General features: G+C 39.3%; 1 protein-coding gene across 12 annotated transcripts in view; it reads left to right on the forward strand.

Annotated features, from left to right (window-relative positions):
* PEX5L (peroxisomal biogenesis factor 5 like) overlaps positions 1 to 20,891 on the forward strand; it is a 314,349-nt gene that overhangs the window by 167,503 nt on the left and 125,955 nt on the right. For 9 of the 12 annotated variants that reach the window (XM_027540356.1, XM_027540363.1, XM_027540359.1 and 6 more), the window contains 4 exons: positions 312 to 506; positions 1,991 to 2,117; positions 3,081 to 3,177; positions 16,414 to 16,509. In XM_027540356.1, the coding sequence (XP_027396157.1) occupies positions 312 to 506; positions 1,991 to 2,117; positions 3,081 to 3,177; positions 16,414 to 16,509 (515 nt within the window). The remainder of the gene's footprint in view (positions 1 to 311; positions 507 to 1,990; positions 2,118 to 3,080; positions 3,178 to 16,413; positions 16,510 to 20,891) is intronic. The other 3 variants (XM_027540357.1, XM_027540348.1, XM_027540355.1) reach the window with 1 other exon arrangement.

Consider the following 20,891-nt stretch of genomic DNA (forward strand, 5'->3'; position numbering starts at 1 on the left):
AATCAAGTAAATAGTACCTGAACTCAGATTCAATTTTATCATTTTAATTCCATTCAGACCTTCATCACTGGTGTGACTGGTCTAAGTCTTATTCTGCAAATTTCTACCATGCCAAATAAAGGAGAACATGCAGCAAGCTTCCCAGTCTAAATGCAAACCGTCTTGATAAATCAATGGTGAGCTAACTTAATTCGGTGCTTCTAACCTATAGTGCAAACGCAAAATCCTTCTGCACCGAACTGAAGCTTATTTTTAAAAAAGAATTTCAGAGCAGTGAGTGAGCTTATCTTAATGTCTTCTCTCTCTTACAGTACTGACTACAGGCTTAGATCTCCTTGACTTGAGTGAACCTGTCTCTCAAACCCAAAGCAAAGCCAAGAAGTTGGAGGCCTCATCAAAAACCTCATCCCTCAAGAAAAAGGCTGATGGGTCTGACCTCATCAGTGCAGATGCTGAGCAGAGAGGCCAGGCTCTCCGAGGCTCGGAGACAGCATCCTTAGACTTAAGTAAGGCAATAGCTGTGTTTGCAGCCTTGATACAAAGCCATTCTACAGATGACGTGAAAACCATGGGCAAAGCAGTAGAAAAGTTGATGTCTATGTAGAAAACTGGGCAGGACGCACTTTGTGCTTAGATTAAACAGCAGTTGGGGAGTTCAACTTTGTGCAACTGGTGTGGATTTATACGTTTACTTATACAACCCATGTGTATCGAGTTTTTGACAGATGGCAGACACCATACTAGGCACTGGAGTTACAATGAAAATAAGATACAAATCTTGCTCTCGAGGACCATTCAGTCTAGAGAGGAAGAGAGTCTAGAAAGAGAAAACTCTAACCCAAGGTCTAGGAATAGCCAGATGGAACAGTAAAATGCAGCATACATGGAAATATTGCAATACAATAATGTTAGCTACCATTTATTGGTGACTTACAATGTCCAGGACTGTGCTACATCATTTACATATATTATCCCATTAACTCATCACAACTCTTTGAAATGAGTGAGGAACCAGGTTTTCAAATTTAAAGAATTTGCCCAAGATCCCAGTTAGTATGAAGAAGAGCTGGAATTTGAGCCAAGCTCTAATTAACTTCAAAGTCCATACTTCTCTCCACTGCACATTTTCCTGAGAAAGGAGGTCTTAACCTTGACTCATGGAACCAGTCAATTAAGCTCTTTTTCTTAAGAGAAAGAAAGGTGGCAAGAATTTCAGAAAGTCAAGGGAGACATGGTGAGTAAATATCCATAAATGAGCATATTAGTAACTTATCCATAAAGTCATGAAGGTTAAAGGAGATATATAAAATCACTTAGCACTGTGTTATATACCTATTAGATGCTTATGAATTAATTTATCCATTTGTTCAATAAACATTTTTCTGGATACCTGTTGTGTTCTATACTATGTGCTGGGAATACAAAGATAAATAATATAAGCTTTCTGCTCCTTAGTAAATTTACAGTCTCGTGGAGAGATAGAAAAATGATTAAATGATTACAATAAAGTATGTATGTACTATGTGCTGCAATAAAGAAAAGCCTGGGTTAGTTACTGCATATTAGCACCTTCATAAAGCCCCTCACCCAGCCAGGAGTTTATAGAACGTATGTTATAGGAAGCACTGTGATAGCAGTCTTGAAGGATAAGGAAGAATTTGTCAGATGAAAAATATGGATCAGAGAGAGTAAGGAGGAAAGGGCAGGGCTTTCCTGATACGCAGAAGCACAAATAGACCAAGATGCTTTTTCAAGCAAATACAAATATTGTCACAGTACTCAAGAATGGTAGAGTAGTGAGAAATAAGTCTCAGAGTCACCGGGGTTGGATAATGGGAGTTCCTGTTTGCCAGGCCCTTAAGTTTTAGGGGAGGGCTGGGTTGAAGGGTAAAGTTCACTTGTATAAGACTTCTCAGTCTTAACCAATCTCTGTTCTCTCTCCACCTCGTTTTCTCCCCCTGTTCCCCTCACCACCTTCCTGTCTCCTTAGCAGACATTCAAACACAACTGGAAAAATGGGATGATGTTAAGTTTCATGGAGATCGAAATAGCAAGGGGCATCCCATGGCAGAGAGAAAATCAAGCTCATCCAGAACTGGATCAAAAGAACTTTTATGGTGAGATATTTTAATATCAGAAAATAACCATTTATGTGTCATGTACACCTGTATTGAAATAGCCAATGAGCTAAGTCAGTCCAGATTCTTGGTGCCATTTATAAGCCCCTGTTTATCAATGTTAATTATTGTGACTTCTAAAATTAAATTATTTCATCTGAGTTGTCAAAAATTCAGCCAATAAGGATTTTGGCAGTTTCATAATTCAATACTCAATATTTTTCAATATTTGTTAATAATTTTCTGAATGTGTAACTGATCTTTCAAAATAGGTACACAGGTATATTTCATATATGTGTATATTAAATGGGGGCTTCCCTGGTGGTTCAGATGGTAAAGAATCTGCCTGCCAATGCAGGAGACCCAGGTTGTATCCCTGAGTCAGGAAGATCCCATTAAATGAGTTATAGTTAAATTAAGTGTTTCTAGTTAAACAGGTAGCCTGTTCTGACTTTATGAATCATCACTGTCAGAAAATGAACTAATAATAATCTATGGATGCCCATGACAAAAACTGGCTGCCTAAATCTTACCATGTCTTTAAAACTTCCTGAAGGGCAACATATTTCGGTCTGTTGCCCTTCACACATCTCCACTTATATGACATTTCAAATTCTATATAAAGATTCAATCTTACTAATACACTTTGTGAGAAGCTCCCTCCCCCCAAAAAGCCAATACTTTTTTGATGAGGCAGAACTTTCTGCAACAAAAATGGTATCGCATTTATTTGCCTTTTGCACATCACTGAAGTCTAAATCAATCACAGACAATAACACCTAGCGCATTGCAGCCACTGGTATTCCAAAAGTGGTCCTTATAATGGAAACATCCAAGTAAAAGTCTGATGAGAGCTTTGTTACCAAGGTTCTTGGTGATCCAAATTAGCCAGGTTTTTCGGCTGACTTTCTAGCTGAATTTGCTTCTCGATATACATTAACTTCCTTCATGTGCCCCGTATAGGTCTTCAGAACACAGATCTCAGCCAGAACTGAGCGGTGGGAAAAGCGCCTTGAACTCTGAGTCAGCTTCGGAGCTGGAATTAGTGCCTCCAACACAGGTAACAAATCCAATTCCTCAATGCACCTATCTTTTCTAATAGATCATTTATGTCATAAATATTTTATTTAAATTTTAACCAAAAAATTTGAAGTTTTTTTTTCTGTATTTTGTATTTCATTTGCTTTCTTACTCAGTAGCTATCTCAATGCTTAAAATAACAGATGATTGATAAATAGGTAGGTGGGTAGGTAGGTAGGTAGAAAGATAGATAGATTTGGCTGGAAAATGTGTCAGTGAACTTACTACTTAGCACTTTTTCCTTGTTCTACCATTTACTGTTCCTTATTTTTCAATACAAAATCTGTTCTACTCCAGTATTAGCATTGTTTATATAACAGACACAAAGAAGAGGAAAGTACATTTTGAACATTCATTCACATCTATGCCCTGTGGGACAAAATATTTACACATCAGGATTCTGACCATCACATTAAAATAAATGTGATGCTAAGAAATTACTAAGTGTAGTATGAACAATCATGATAATACAAAGAGCTACCATTTGTGAGTACCTACTAAGTATTAGGGACTCCACTATGTGCTTTTCACATATTGGATTGGCCAAAAAGTTTGTTCTGGTTTTTCCATAACATCCTACAGGAAAACTGAAACGAATGTTTTAGCCAACCCGATGTTACACCTAATACTCAAATAATCCTGTGAATTATTTTTAGCCTTACTTTGTCTCTAAAGAGTCTTAGTAGAGTCAAAATCCTTTCACTGGGGCTCCCAACTAATCCCTCGTATAAGTAAACCAGACCTGTCTGTCCACTATTTGACCCTCGACTTCAGTGTAACTGACTTGGCTATGACTAGTTACCTCCTATGGTTAAGGCTGTGCCAAGAAAACCCAAGTCAATCTCAATCTTTTCGTTTGCTCAAACACTTTACAAGGGTATACAGCCTTGATCTAAAACCACAAAGATCTCTTAAGAAATGTATCCACATTCACACATCTATAATCTCTGTGGAAATAAGTAGGATGAAATGAGCAAAAGAAATTCTCCTGAGTTTATTAGATAAGATACTGAAACTAAGAGAGGAGATACTTCGTCTGAAGTGAGTAAAGGGATAACCATGATAATAGCAAATATTATTGAGGCTATGAGAAGGCCTTCTAATATATATTAATTAGCTCTTTTGATCCTAACAAATGACTCGATGATGTAAGTTTATTTATTACCCCCATTTTATAAAGGGGGAAACTAAAGCACACTGAGACTAAGAAAATTGTCAGTGCACTCACAGCCAGTTAGTAGCCAAGAGAAGGAGGACACAGATAGAAAATGCAAGGCATCCGGAAACAGTTGTAAGTCATTAACAGCAACCCTACAAGAGAGAGGTGGGCATTACTGCTCCCGGAACTTGGCAGGAAAACAAGTCAGCTAACTTTCACAACCAATAACCCTGGGAAGCTTAATGAATTGTAAAGGTACCATGTTCTTATCTTTGTTCATTTAAATGTAACTTTCAAAAAAGCAAATTGATAACATTTATTAGAGAAACATTTCTTGATAAGTGCATTAGAGATTTAGATTCAGGTAAAGTAATTGGTGCTGTTTCATAAACTGGAATCCTTGGAACAGTTTAATGTGGCAAGAGAACACTTACTTCTGCAGCAGGATGAGACCTGGCATAGGTGGGCTATTCCACGGGTAGCTGGAGGGCCGGAGGATCAGCTGGGGTCCTCGGTTGCCATGGAGACCCACAATGCACTCGTCTTATTATTCCAGTGACTGCTACTCCCCTGCTGGTTGTCTGATTTCATCCCACCACATTGTCCACTTACCCACTGGTGTGCCTTTAAGCAAACACAATATGCTTTGGAAATTTCGTATGAGAGTCCCAACATTGTTCTCCAAAACATAATGTTAATTGCCCTGAGATAGGCATAAATCTCAGGATAAATCATAGTGAATCCTTTTAGAAGGTTACCAATTGTTTGTAAAGCATTTGTCCTTTAAATTATTTTTTTTAATGCTGCATGTTTACTTAACAAGATTTGCCTTAACTAAGCAAATTTATAACCTCCTAGTTGTAATTCCAGCCTATGGTTAAATTAGGAAAATTTCATGAATTTGGGATTTAATCATTTAAAATATTAAGTCACTCAAATGGAACAGCAAGAAAATAGACTGACTTATCTACCTGTAATAAAAAAACAGAAAGGTGTTTTTACTCTTAGAAGCATACTGCTCTTAAATATATGATCTCTTTACTTAAATAAGATGATGAAGCAGTATGAAAATTTGACTTAAAACTGACTTGCAAACTATTCAAGTAAAAAATTTCAGCTCATCAAAATTTTGTTAATGCTGCACTAACACTCAGATGGTTCACAGGAAAATCAAGGAAATGTATTTTCTCTCAAGCCAACATAAATAATCTTAGTTCAACAGGTGAGGAGCTATTTAAAAGCCTTGCTTAAAAATCATATTTCAAAATCAAAAGAGAATGAAAGCTAACAATGAGAAGAATTCTTATGTTATTCCATTTTCTTTTCAAAATATGGAGAAAGAAAAGCATAGACTAGTCTCTTTCAAATAATGCTTTGAATACACTAATCAGAGTGACAGGAGATTACAATAAATTCTATAATCTCTGTATATTGAAGAATAAAGTTTCTTGATATTGTGCAAACTGTGTAATTTGTATTCCCTGCAGCTAACCATTTAAAGAAATTATGATATCTGAAAAAATTTTAAATTTTTGAAGAATTGAAGAAATTCTTCAATAATATAAAATTAGCTTTTTAATGATATAAAATTAGCTTTTTCCATGAAGGAGTTGAGATAGTGGTAAGGCAAAAAAAAAAAAAAAGAACCAACTTCCACCAAAGAGTGATGCTTTACAAATTTCTTTTTCAAGTATGGGCACTGGAAGGACAGCTCCAAGATAGGCTCTTCTTAACCTAAGCTGGACTACACGAGAAGGTGAGGCAGCCAGGCTCTCAAATATTGAGTCATAATCCTGACTCGGTATTTGAATCAGAGTGAACAGAATCACTCTGATTCTGCTGATTTTGGCAGCAAATGCTTCCTTCCACATTGTCATAATTCCATCAAGTTGGCAGTGTCCCAAACCAGAACAATTTAAACTTTAAAAGTGCAGATATGTTTTCTAAATTTTTGAAGGAGTAGTGAAAAAGGAAAGGCATACTAATAGTAATATAAGATAGTCCTAATATACTATTTTAAATGTTTACAATAATCTTTAGAATTAACATTTTCTCCATTAATGAGCAATGCATCTCAGAGAACAGAAGTAGTTTTCCCAAGGTGACACAGCTAAGATGGAGAGGAGCCAGCACTCAAATCAAACCCATCAGCTTCTAAAGCCCTTGTTCTTCATCACACGTCACCTCTTATCAGCCACATCAGACTTCTCTACCTGAGCGAACTCACAGACCATCGATTTCCCTTCTCAATGCAAGCCCTGATTATTACTTGGTTTATAGGGTTAAGTGGTTTTAAAAAATATCACTTTCTTCCAGAAACTCTGAAGATGAATTAGGATTGTCATCTGATCTGAGGCCATGCACATTTTTGTGCCTCCCCTCCCAAATTCATTCTCAACCTCTTGCTCTTAGAAAGCTAATGGCTTCCATGCCATTCCTTTTCAATTTAATGAAGAAGACAATGTCTGCCATCCATAAAGCCATAAGTGAGGCAGTGGGAAAGTTTAAAAGATGAGACAGATTTGAAGAAGTATGAAGAACTTTCTATCTAGTAGAAACAATTAGATAATACACTATAAATATAAATATAGTTTTGCTTTTTGGAAGACAGCACAGGAGCCACATCATCATCCCTCTTACCCTCCTGGCAACACACAGTGAGCCACCAGTGAGGAAGAAAGCAAGGGAAGATGGAAAGAAGTAACAAAACCAAGAAGGCAGAAAGACAAGGTCAGCAGGAGGGCAAAAAGAAAGAAAGCTGAAGATCATTTTCATAGTAGATAATCCACACATACTAGGTACTCAACAAATACTTTTTATATAGTGGAATGCTAACAAAAAGGAGAAACAAAATGTTTTTCATTTTTAAAAATTTGAAAATAGAGGCTAATGGTTAAAGATGGGAAAAACGAAAGGATAAATTTTTATACTCAACAAATACTTTTTATATAGTGGAATGCTAACAAAAAGGAGAAACAAAATGTTTTTCATTTTTAAAAATTTGAAAACAGAGGCTAATGGTTAAAGATGGGAAAAATGAAAGGATGAATTTTTATTCCTTTAGCATTTGAAGCTAGTTTCAAAAAATAATTTTTAGTTGTGTTTGCTAATAGACTGTTCATCTTCTTTAAAAATCAGTCCTGATTTGCCTTGATAGTCCATAACATAGAATTGCAGGGTTGGAGGCAGACGGGAACCATGGGCTACCCACCTTTGCACAAAGCTCTGGGAATCTGCTCTTGACACAAAAGGTACACCTTTTTTCTGTACTTTCAATGATAAATGTCTGCTGGCTGATTTAGAAAAAATATCATAGCCATCTTAATGAAGAAAGTGTTTAGATGATCTGTTCTATCATGAGTCCAGATTAAACAAAAGAGTTCTAAACACAGGTTTTTTTTTTTAATCGAATTTCCAAAGTCACACCTGATAAGCCCTAAGCAGAAAAACGATAACACTTCGCCAGCAAAGGTCTGTATATTCAAAGCTATGGTTTTTCCAATAGTCATGTACAGACGTAAAAGTTGGACCATAAAGAAGGCTGAGCGCCAAAGAATTGATGCTTTCAAACTGTGGTGCTGGAGAAGACTCTTGAGAGTCCCTTGAACAGCAATGAGATCAAATCAGTCAATCCTAAAGGAAATGAACCCTGAATATTCATTGGAAGGACTGATGCTGATTATCTCAGTTTGTTTCCAAGGCAAACCATTCAATATCACAGTAATCCAAGTCTGTGCCCCAACCACTAATGCTGAAGAAGCTGAACGGTTCTATGATGACCTACAAGACCGTCTAGAACTAACACCAAAAAAAGATGTCCTTCTCATCACAGGGGACCGGAACACAAAAGTAGGAAGTCAAGAGATACCTGGAGTAACAGGCACATTTGGCCTTGGAGTACAGAATGAAGCAGAGCAAAGGCTAACCAAGTTTTGCCAAGAGAATGCACTGCTGCTAAGCTGCTAAGTTGCTTCAGTCGTGTCCGACTCTGTGCGATGCCATAGACGGCAGCCCACTGGCTCCCCTGCCCCTGGGATTCTCCAGGCAAGAACACTGGAGTGGGTTGCCATTTCCTTCTCCAATGCATGAAAGTGAAAAGTGAAAGTGAAGTCACTCAGTTGTGTCCGACTCCTAGCGACCCCATGCACTGCAGCCTATCAGGCTCCTCTGTCCATGGGATTTTCCAGGCAAGAGTACTTGAGTGGGGTGCCATCGCCTTCTCCAAGAGAATGCACAGGTCATAGCAAACACCCTCTTCCAACAACACAAGAGAAGACTCTATACATGGACCTCACCAGATGGTCAATACTGAAATCAGATTGATTATATTCTTTGCAGCCAAAGATGGAAAAGCTCTATACGGTTAGCAAAAACAAGACCTGGAGCTGACTGTGGCTCAGATCATGAACTCTTTATTGCCAAATTCAGACTTATATTGAAGTAAGTAGGGAAAACCACTAAGCCATTCAGGTATGACCTAAGTCAAATCCCTTACGATTATACAGTGGAAGTGACAAATAGATTCAAGAGATTAGATCTGATAGAGTGCCTGAAGAACTATGGACGGAGGTTCATGACATTGTACATGAGGCAGTGAGCAAAACCATCCCCAAAAAACAAATGCAAGAAGGCAAAATGGTTGTCTGAGGAAGCCTTACAAATAACTGAGAAAAGAAGAGAAGCAAAATGCAAAGGAGAAAAGGAAAGATATCCATCTGAATGCACAGTCCCAAAGAATAGCAAGAACGATAAGAAAGCCTTTCTAAGTGAACAATGCAAAGAAATAGAGGAAAACAATAGAATGGGAAAGACAAGAGGTCTCTTCAAGAAAATTAGAGATACCAAGGGAACATTTCACACAAAGATGGGCACACTAAAGGACAGAAACCGTATGGACCTAACAAAAGCAGAAGATATTAAGAAGATGTAGCAAGAATATACAGAAGAACTATACAAAAAAGACCTTAATGACCCAGATAACTGTGATGATGTGATCACTCACCTAGAGCCAGACATCGTGGAGTGCAAAGTCAAGTGGGCCTTAGGAAGCATCACTACAAACAAACCTAGTGGAGGTGATGGAATTCCAGCTGAGCTATTTCAAAGCCTAAAAGATGATGCTGTGAAAGTATTCCACTCAATATGCCAGCAACTTTGGAAAACTCAGCAGTGGCCACAGGACTGGAAAAGGTCAGTTTTCATTCCAATGAAAGGCAATGCCAAAGAATGTTCAAACTACCACACAGTTGCACTCATCTCACATGCTAGCAATGCTATGCTATGCTAAGTCACTTCAGTCGTGTCCGACTCTGTGCGACCGCATAGACGGCAGCCCACCAGGCTCCCCCATCCCTGGGATTCTCCAGGCAAGGTAATGCTCAAAATGCTTCAAGTTAGGCTTCAACAGTACATGAACCAAGAACTTCCAGAAGTTCAAGCTGGATTTAGAAAGGGCAGAGGAACCAGAGATCAAATTGCCAACACCTGCTGGATCATAGAAAAAGCAAGAGAATTCCAGAAAAACATCTGCCTCATTGACCAAAGCCTTTGACTTGTGGATCACAATAAACTTTGGAAAATTCTTAAAGAGATAGGAATACCAAACCACCTTACCTGCCTCCTGAGAAGTCTATATGAAGGCCAAGAAGCAACAGTTAGAACCAGACATAGAACAACGGACTGGTTCCAAATTGGGAAAGGAGTATGTCAAGGCTATATATTTTCACCCTGCTTATTTAACCTGTATGAAGAGTACATCATGAGAAATGCCAGGTTGGATGAAGCACAATCTGGAATCAAGATTGCCAGGAGAAATATCAATAACCTCAGATATGCAGATGACACCATCCTTATGGCAGAAAGCAAAGAGGAACTAAAGAGTCTCTTGATGAAGGTGAAAGATAAGAGTGAAAAAGCTGGCTTAAAACTCAACATTCAAAAATCGAAGAACATGGCATCCAGTCCCATTACTTCATGGCATATAGATGGGGAAACAATGGAAACAGTGACAAACTATTTTCTTGGATTTCAAAATCACTGCAAATGGTGACTGCCACCATGAAATCAAAAGACACTTGCTCCTTGGAAGTGTCTTGCTCCTCATCAAGTGTCTATGATGAGCCTAGACAGCATATTAAAAAGCAGAGACATAACTTTACCAACAAAGATCCATATAATCAAGGCTATGACTTTTCCAGTAGTCATGTATAGATTTGAGTTTGGACCATAAAGAAAGCTTTGTGTTGAATTTTGTGTGAATTGATGCTTTTGAACTGTGGTGTTGGAGAAGACTCTTGAGAGTCCCTTGGACTGCAAGGAGATCAAACCAGTCAGTCCTAAAGGAAATCAGTCCTAAATATTCACTGGGAGGACTGATGCTGAAGCTGAAGCTCCAATACTTTGGCCACCTGAATCAAAGAAGTGACTCTTTGGAAAAGACCTTGATGCTGGGAAAGATTGAAGGCGGGAGGAGAAGATGACAGAGGATGAGATGGTTGGATGGCATCACTGACTCGATGGACATGAGTTTGAGCAAGCTCAGGGAGTTGATTGGACAGGGAAGCCTGGCATGCTGCAGTCCATGGGGTCGCAAGGAGTCAGACAGGACTTAGCAACTGAACAACAACAAGATCTCACAAACCAAGTGGCATGCCCCACCCTCCCAAAAAACTGAGGATTATAAAGGTTAAGTAATTTGTCCAAGGTCACCATTAATAGTAAATGGTAAACCAGGATTTCTCCCCAGGCAAAAAGCAGAGACATTACTTTGCCAACAAAGGTCTGCCTAGTCAAGGCTATGGTTTTTCCAGTAGTCATGTATGGATGTGCGAGTTGAACTGTGAAGAAAGCTGAGCGCTGAAGAATTGATGCTTTTGAACTGTGGTGTTGGAAAAGACTCTGAAGAGTCCCTTGGACTACAAGGAGATCCAACCAGTCCATCCGAAAGGAGATCAGTCCCGAGTGTTCGTTGGAAGGAATGATGCTAAAGCTGAAACTCCAGTACTTTGGTCACCTCATGCAAAGGGTTGACTCATTGGAAAAGCCTCTGATGCTGGGAGGGACTGGGGGCAGGAGGAGAAGGGGACGACAGAGGATGAGATGGCTGGATGGCATCACCGACTCGATGGACGTGAGTCTGAGTGAACTCCGGGAGTTGGTGATGGACAGGGAGGCCTGGCGTGCTGCTATTCATGGGGTCGCAAAGAGTCGGACACGACTGAGCGACTGAACTGAACTGAACTGAAACTGACTTTAGAGAAACTGTTTTCAATGACTGTTATATAATCTCTGCTAGTTATATTTTTCTTCTCTACAGTTAAGCAAATCCCTTTTCTCCTCCAATTCCTTCAGAAAGATACTGAGCCTTTTTAAAATGTGTTTTGGTGGAAGATATCTATCAATTGTATGAGGAGCTATGAATGATGGCTTTAGATGTTAGCCAAGAAAATTATGCTAGGACAACCACAGCCACAAATACAGTCATTTGCAAATCATATTTGACTGTTTTGATCATATGACTGTTTTGATCACAGTCATAATTTTGAATAAAGAGAATAAAGGATAATATTATTTTCAGAGTTATTTAATTCTTTCTTCTCTCCCTTCACCTAGTGCTGATCATTCAGTGCAATCGACAGCTGGGGGAATTAAATGCTTTCCTTCTTTGGAGACTGTAATACCCTAAAATCCAATTAGCTTAAATGAATTAAAATGCTGTTTTTAAAGCCAAAGCACTTCCAGGAGGTAACTGTTAATTGTAGAGCCTTTTTCAAAACCATGCAAAGAAGGAAAGAAATACGTCAGAATATATTTGTGAACTCCAGAGTTCCACCCACATACACATAATGTCAGTTCCTAGATCAGAAGTTCTCACAGTGTGGTCCCTAAACCAGCAGTGTCAGTATCACTTGGGAACTTGTTAGAAATGACAATTCTATAGCCCCACCCCACACCTACTGACTCAGAAACCCAAGGGGTGGAGCCCTGCAAATGGAAGGTGACCTGTGGGTGATTCTAATGCACACTAAAGCTTAAGAACTGCTATTATAGCCATTGTGCTACCAAAATAGCTGCAAGTCAAACTTACAGATGTGACTGTCTTGTTTATCATTCCTCTAGTTAAATATTAACAAATATCTGCAGTTTACTAGCATTATTTATGTTTTTCCGTATTACAGTTTTGCCCGTAATGAAATTAGATGTAAAATATATATATATATTGTTCAAAAAGAAGGCTGTTCTTGACTGTGTGTTTAGTCTGTTTTCCATTCTCAGTCCTAAATCAGCATGTCTGGGCACACTGCTGCATTGCTAAAAAGTTTCAGAACCTTTAGATGTATACTACCCTCAGCTTGCAAACTGCCTCTGTTTATATTCAGTATCTCCTTATATTTTATAGCATTTATTTTATGCTTCCTTAGGAAAAATAGATGGCTTTAAAATGTGAGGTAGCAAACATTCAAATTAGTAATAACATAAGGCTTTCCTAACAATGTGGGAAATAGCATTTACCTAAATAGTAACTGTACTATCAAAACAAAATTTCATTTGCACTGTGAGATTGCATTTACATTTACTGTTTTAGGCAGTTAAGAGAACATAAACTGTAAGTCTAGAATCCTGAGAGATTTTCTTCTTCCTGATGTATGGTGCCTTTTGCATCCTGTGATTCATAATCCACTTGGGTCATGAAACATTGATGAACGGAAGCCAGTGACAGTAATGGAGTCCTGTTCGGTCAGGCTTCACAGGAAAGACAGATCATATTTCACTGGTGAAAAGTGCCTCTAATTAAAGGAGGTGTCTTGGGGACAAAAATGTTGGTGCTTCCTCTTTCTTCTCCTAATATCTTTCATTATTATATAAATGCATAGAGTTTATTTCTTACCATGTTGTGTCCATTTTCTTTAACTTTATCTCAATGAATATTTGTTTCATGAACGAACCTGCAGGAAAATAAAAGAGTTGGTTCTAAAACCAAAGGAATAAGGAACAGAGATTTCTGTAGCCAGTTGGGAAAGAAATATCAAAATAAAAAGTTTACCAAGTTAGATACAAGGTTGATTAACTGTCTATAAGACAATAAAGTCATATCTCCTTTGGCATTAACTTCTCTACCAGGCTGTAAGATCCTAATAGGTTATCAGTTCTAAAAGGTAATCATCTGCACCTTTATATTTGTTAAGCAAATATATTATCACCCAAGAGTGTCAGATGAGGGTGGCAGTGGGCTGAACGGTGGCCCCCCTAAAAGATATGTTCATATCCTAATCTCTGGAACCTGTGTCAGGCTTCCCCTCCCTGACTCGATTTTCTGGATTAGAAAAATACAGTAGCTTCCACAGGGCCCAGAGAATAAGGGAGGATGCTTGTTTCAGAGGCCACTGGTGCCCACCAGTGAGCAAGGCACTGATGCCAAGGCAGTAGCATCACTGCCCTGACCTGCCTTCATCACCCTCCCTTTTCTGACCACAGGCACTGCTCCAGAGGCTTCAACCCTGAGCTATTCACAGGCATCACTCTTTACCAGGAACCCCACTAGGACATCCTGCAGCCATCCTCACCCCACCCCCAAGCCAGGGTTTACTAGCACAGACATCTGCCAGTCCAGGTACAGCACAAAAATCAAGTCCCTTTCAATCTCCTATAAACTCTCCTTAGCCTCCAGATTGGCCATGAGACCTTGACTGAGAACACACAGCTACCTTCTGGGAGTAGGGAAGAGAAATACCTTTACTTTGGTCACTCATGTATTCCCTGACAGTATATTTTCAACAAATATTTACTGATTATTTGTGGAGCACCTACTCTTAGAAGGAGGGGCCAGGGATACAGCAGGGAATAAATACATCAAGGAGGAGAAAACATAAATTAGTGTTCCAATAAATTAACCTTTCACATCCATTAAAGCAGAAGGCAGTCTAAGACTTGTTTATGCTCAGAAACATTCCTAGTAATTACTTTATTATTATTATTTTCAGCCCACGGTATTCTAGACAGCTTCTTGGCTAGCTCTCTCAACCTTGTATAAATGTCCCCGTCTCCAAGGGACAGCTTTTCTATATTTTGCATCTTCCTAAAATGGCCAGTTGAGCACAGCCTCCTGTGAGAGGCAGTGGTTTTGAGCATGGCCCAGAAGCAATGGTCCTACCACTTAGCTAGCTGTGAGACCAGGGACAAGTCAAGTCAGCTGTGTGTGCTTCAGGGACATGAAGTCAATGCTAGTACTTACCTCGGGTTGTTGAAAAGACAACATGAGTTCCAGTAGGTAAAGGACTTGAAGCAGCATCTGGCATGTAGTAAGCCCTGGTACTGGTGTCGTTCAGTCTCTAAGTTGTGTCCGATTCTTTATGACCCCATGGTCTGTAGCCCACCAGGCTCTTCTGTCCATGAGATTTCCCAGGCAAGAATACTGGAGTGGGTTGCCATGTCTTCTTCCAAGGGATCTTCCCAACCCACAGATTGAATACTGTGTAATCATCAAAGAGGGGGGTTCCTCTTGAGGACCATTAATGGTGGAGAAAAATGAAAAGCAACTGAACAGAAGAGATGGTAAGTGCTGGGTGGACAGCAAAGTTTTGCCATAGTTTTGGTTTTCGAATGTGGCTACTTTTAAAAATCACCACAGAGCTTTTCAACCATTTAATTCCTGGGCCCCACCTTCAAAGATCACTTCATTGGTCTGGGGTGGGGCCCAGGTCTTTTCAAGTAATTCCCCTAGAAGCAGGGATTGAGCATCCTTGCAGGCCAGTAATCTCCCACATGGCCAAGGAGCCACCCCTGCCCTGCAGTGAAAGTGGGTGGAGGACTTGACTCCGAGCCTCTCTCCCCCTGCTCCCCAAGGCCTAGCTGCCTTAGCAGTGCTGGGCCTCCTCCCACAATCCATACACAGGCATCCTTGGGGCATGTATCACTTGTCAGACCCTGGGTTTACGGTGGGGCAGTACAAGAGTTACCAAAGTCCTCCCGCTGTGGACCCCACAGCAGAGCAAGAGGATCAGAGAAGAAGATAGATAAGAAAACAAGCAATCACATGGAGAAAAATCAGAAACATTCAATGCTCATGGAGAGAGTTCTAATCAACATACAGTGAATGCTTATTAGGAAATCCTTGGGAAAAAAATGAGATAGATCTAGGAGTGCAACATGTGGAGACTCTCCAAGGTACATTGCTGAATAGGAAAAAAACAAGCCACAGAATAGCACCATTTACGTTTCCAAAAGCTTTTTGAAACACTGTGATATTCTATCCATGGGTGCATAAATATACATGCAAATTCAAGGGGGTAATGTCTAGAATTATGCCTCTGATTTACCATGATTAATTTTTTTCAAAAAGAATGTAATCATTGTTTGTGAAATTTAAAATAGATATTTTTAAAATTCTAGCAAACTCTGTGGAGGATCTTCTGGAAATATTTGCATTTAGCTAAGTTGTGTATCACATTTCCTATTAATTGTGACAAAGCATTTGGCATTACCAGACATGATTTTATCCAAGTGACTATTTAGCAGAGAGCAGTGACCTGAGGAAATGTGGCATGAGACAGATGTGTGCAAAGAGAGGGAAGGCAAAGGAAAGAGAATTCAGCATGAAGCCCAGCTCAAGTGTAAGGAGAAAGGCCTAGCAGCTACCTTCCGTGGCTGCAGCCTTCGCAGCTTCACCTGAGGCTGATCCTCCTAACAAGCTGAAAGCGCAGACATCAGCTTCCAGGTGTATTCTATAACGGAGATTCTCCAGCCTAACTGCATGGGGAGACTTCCTGACCTATCAACGCCTTGAACCTAGACCAATGAGATGTAAGATCTTTGGGAGGTAGGGCCTGGGTGTTGATGTTTTAATATGACCTTGGCTGAGACTCTCTGTTAGAGGATGCCTGCGTGTGAGCGGGGCGCGCGCTTTGGCACCGTCCCCGTTTAAGAAGCGTTCTGTTTGCAAAGTACTCCAAAAGTGACGTCAGTCACAGGTACTTCTTAAAGTCTAGGATACAATGAGAAAAGGAAAAATGTTTGTATTTTATATTACGTGATTCCAAAATTATGTTTGGTTTATTTCAGGCTCGACTGACCAAAGAGCAGCGCTGGGGGAGCGCCTTGCTTTCCAGAAACCATTCCTTAGAAGAAGAATTTGAAAGAGCGAAAGCAGCTGTGGAGGTAGCTTTTTGGTTTATTTTTTCTGTTTCATGTTTCTGAGAATGGAATTCAGAAAATCAAACAAGATACATATGAAGTGGGTCTTTTTTTAAAAATTGGAGGATAATTGCTTTACAGTGCTGTGTTGGTTTCTGACGTACAAAAACGTGAGTCAGCAACGTATACGTCTTAAGAATCTTCAGTATACATCTCTTCCCTCCCTTTTGAGCTCCCTTCCAGCTCTCTAGGTTGAAATGGGTCTTTATAGACATAAACAAACCATGACTATAATTGTTAGAATGAGACCTGGTTACCAGAGAACTTTTGACTTCCTACATGGGGTGACTAATAGTTGTCAACTCTTATAATTCTGTGGTAGATAAGCAATGACTGTCTGGAGTTTTGGGTCAGGAAGAACTCCAAGTCTCATCAGGCTCCCGTGATGAACCTATGCTATGCATTTGCTATGCTTCTATGAGGTCAAGCTTCATGCCTGATTGTTTTTTCTCTGACATATAGGACAATGTCTGAAACATAGAAGGTCTTGCTATCCCTGAAATATACATTTTCCTCACTGGGTGGGGGAAAAAGGCAGTGCTGAGAAATTCTAATCAATGATAGCCCATCTTGACTTGAGCCATAATTTTTTTTTTTTTTTTTTTTTACTGTTGAGTGTTTAAAACAATGACAATGTTAATAAATTAAACACTTACTTTGAACATTACTTTTCCTTGTTTAACCTTCTAATAAGAGAGGGGGTGGGGGAAGAAAGGAAAGGAAAAGGGAAGCCAAAAAAGACATCCTTGGCTGTTTTTTATCCATTTCCTTCCTAGTTAGATTTGCAAAGAGTGCATCACAGGCCCCATCTATGATTCTCACGAAAGCTTTGCTTGATGACTATTTGAGAGTGGATCTTTTCACCCAATCCAAGTATGAACTTGTCAGGACCTCCATTTCTATTACTGATGGGAAATCTTGCAAATTGAAAGTATTCCTGTAATATGGTTCATTTATCTGTCAGTCTTACCACTAGAATTTGGATGAAAGTATTATACAGTGGGCAGTCTTTCAGTGATTTCATACTTGAAGTGCAATTAAATCATACTAGCAATTTAATATTAAAAAGTTCTCTATATTCTAGGAAATAATTCCAGTCAAATTTCATATCATCAATCAGAAACCTAGTAAGAGAACACTTTAATCTCATCACAATACAGTCCACCCAAATTTCTTCTTTTAGATTTAACCTTTTTATTAAAAAAAAACAAGTTAATGCATATTTAGTGCTCTTGAATGTGATCAACTGATAGATTTGATTGAGACCAGCTGAGTTCAAATTGTTCAATTGCATGGAGGCTGTAGCTCAATTTATCTTAAATGCAGAATTTTCTGACTAAAAGAGAATTTGTTTCTTTTGAACTCCTACTGTGTATAATACACTGAATTAGCACTAAAAAGATTATTTGGAACCATAGAATCTTGGGGAAGAAAAGACTTTAGAATTTATCTATTCCTATTTGTAAGGAGGAGACAATGCGTTCACACTATTAAGACATAAGTACAAAGTAACATATCAACAAGAAAAAAAAATTGTCCATCTGTCTATTCATAAAATCACTTAATCTTAGTTTTGGTGGAGATCTTAGAAGTCATCTATTCCAACCAGTCACACAAAACAGGTTTTCTTTTTAAACATACTTGGCAAATTATTTATTCAAACATACCCTGTTTCTATTTGAACATTTCCAGTTAGGAACAACTCACTTCTTTTCAAGAAAACCTATTTCAGTTCTGGACAATCCTATTAAAAAGTCTTCCCTGAATTAGGCTGAAATTGATCTACCAGCAACTACCTGTTTTCTTACCCCTGGCTTTGCGCTCTCTGGACCAAGGCAAACTTAGGTGAATCCCTTCTCTGCATGATGCCCATCTCAACCAAGGAAGCCTGATTTTCTCCTGGTTTTTCCTTGTATGTCCTGGGAATTGAGAGACCAGAGTTGTTATTCCAACTTGCCACTAATAACTAAACATCATATCTCATTTGGAGAAGAAAATGGCAACCCACTCCAGTGTTCTTGCCTTAAAAATCCCATAGACAGAGGAGCCTGGAGGGCTGCAGTCCAGAGGGTTGCAAAGAGTTGGGTACAACTGAGCGACTGAACAACAATAATATACCTCATTAATCCATGTGAGTCTCATTTTTCCACACTTCTACAGTCCTTTCCAGCTGCAAAATCCTAAAAGGCTGTAAATTACTTCAAGTAGTTATCCTCAAACATTAATGGCTGTCTATACATGTTGGCTGCTGAACTAGGTACTAGAGACAAGGGAATGAGCTAGCTCTGAGTTACCATCCAGCAGTGGCATGGAACAGATCACCGACTTAAATAAGGCATTTGTTCCCTTCCACTTTAGTTTCTTCATTGTAAGATGAGGGGCTTGGATTTCTAATGTACTAAAAGTGCTATCCATTTATAGCTTCAGGTGAAGTGACTAAGTGCAGAATTCCTAGCAAATCAGAAAACTGTAAGCATATTTGCTCAGCTGGAAACCTGGAACAGAGAAGCTTCCTTAAGGAATGAGAGAGGATGGTGCTGACCAGAAGGTGTGAACAGGTGTGGGGAAAAAGACATGAGGCATGGGGGTGGGGGTTGTATTTCACCAAGCTGATGGTAAATCAGACCTACAAAACTGCACACATATGTGAACGACTTACTTCCCGACATTATTCTTATCGAGGGTTTAATCAAAATCCTTAGCAGAAGACATAATAAAAATGTGTCACAGAGTCTTGGAAATATACATGCCACTTGACTCAGCCACTTCTTAGAATTTGTCTTAGGGAAATAGTCATGAAAGTTGGCAATATTTTATCTGTAGAATTTTACGTGGTGAAAATTGGGACTAGCCCAAGTGTACCACAGCAGAATTAACTAAATTACTATCTCTACAGTAAAATGCTATATAACCATTAAAAACTACAACATAGAAAAATAATTAAGATCACGTAAAATGTCTAGTGATAATTGGAATACTCATTTATATACTGACAACTTTACAGTATGATCCCAGGTTCATAAAATTATAATAGCTTAATACTTCATATGTTTGGAATGACTTCCCTGGTGGCTCAGCTGGTAAAGAATCTGCCTGCAATGCAGGAGACCTGCGTTCGGTCCCTGGGTTGGGAAGATCCCCTGGAGAAGGGAACGGTTACCCAATCCAGTATTCTGGCCTGGAGAATTCCATGGACTGTATAGTTCATGGGGTCACAAAGAGTCGGATACGACTGAGTGTTTGGAATACATACTCTGTGCCAGCCACTGCCTCAGGAGCTTTGCATGGATTCTCGTTTAATCCTCCCAGCAGGCCTATGAGGAAGGTAATGTTACTGTTCTCATCCTGCAGATGAGAAAACTGAGGCTTAAAGATATTGCAGACATTTGCATGGCATTTTATAAGCAATTAAGATAGACTGAAAATGAAGAACTCTCATTTAGCAAGTTATAAAGTCATGATTTCCTCCCAGACTCCAGAGCCTGTATTCTGAATCACTGCACTGTATAATCAAGAGAGTCTGTGTCCAATTGTTAACAGTAGTTATCCTTGGGTGGCTAAATCACTTGGGAGTGATTTAATTTCTTCCATTAGCTTATCTGTATTTTCCAAATGTTCTGTCATAAATGTGTACTATGTTGGTAATCAGGGAAAAAGTGGTAAATTCCAATGGGCACTATAGTAGAATCTCAGATTCTTAAAGAGAACAAAAAGTGCCACATTCTTCATTTCAGGACTGATAAAGAATGGCACCGCAGATCAGCTTTATTAGAGATTGTTCTAAACAACAGCGAGACCCAGATGAAAACCGTGCCTGGGGCAAGAAAAATCATGGCTCAAGTCAGTGTTTGCAGTCTCCATTTCTATATTATCTGGGTCCAATATTCCTTCTGTTTCACATTCTATTCTGTTCTTAAACCCTCATTTTTTTTTTTTTTTGGTCATCATCCTGCCTCAGGCCTGGCACCTGATCCCCTTTCCAGCTTCTTCTGCATCTCAGCCCTTCACGAGCTCCAGGGGTACCACTGTGCTCATCTTGCACAGCAGCCGCATTGCCTGCGGTCTCCACTCTTTCCTCTGCAGGGAATATTCTTCCCCCATATCCTGGTGTGGCAGATTCCTTTTTGTCATTCAGATTCTAACTCAAGTGTCAACGCCTCAGAAAAGCTGAAGCTGACCACCAGTTGCTGCACAACAGCTCAAATTTTGTTTTTCACTCTTACATTTATCACTTTATCTTCCCTTATTTATTTTAATTTATCTGTCTGTCTGTTCTCTGTCCACCTTAAAACGTAACCTTAATGAGAAAAGGGATCTTGTCTCTTATGTAACACTGCACCTCAAGA

The sequence above is a fragment of the Bos indicus x Bos taurus genome, chromosome 1, assembly GCF_003369695.1.
Source record: "Bos indicus x Bos taurus breed Angus x Brahman F1 hybrid chromosome 1, Bos_hybrid_MaternalHap_v2.0, whole genome shotgun sequence".
NCBI classification, from domain to species: domain Eukaryota; kingdom Metazoa; phylum Chordata; class Mammalia; order Artiodactyla; family Bovidae; genus Bos; species Bos indicus x Bos taurus.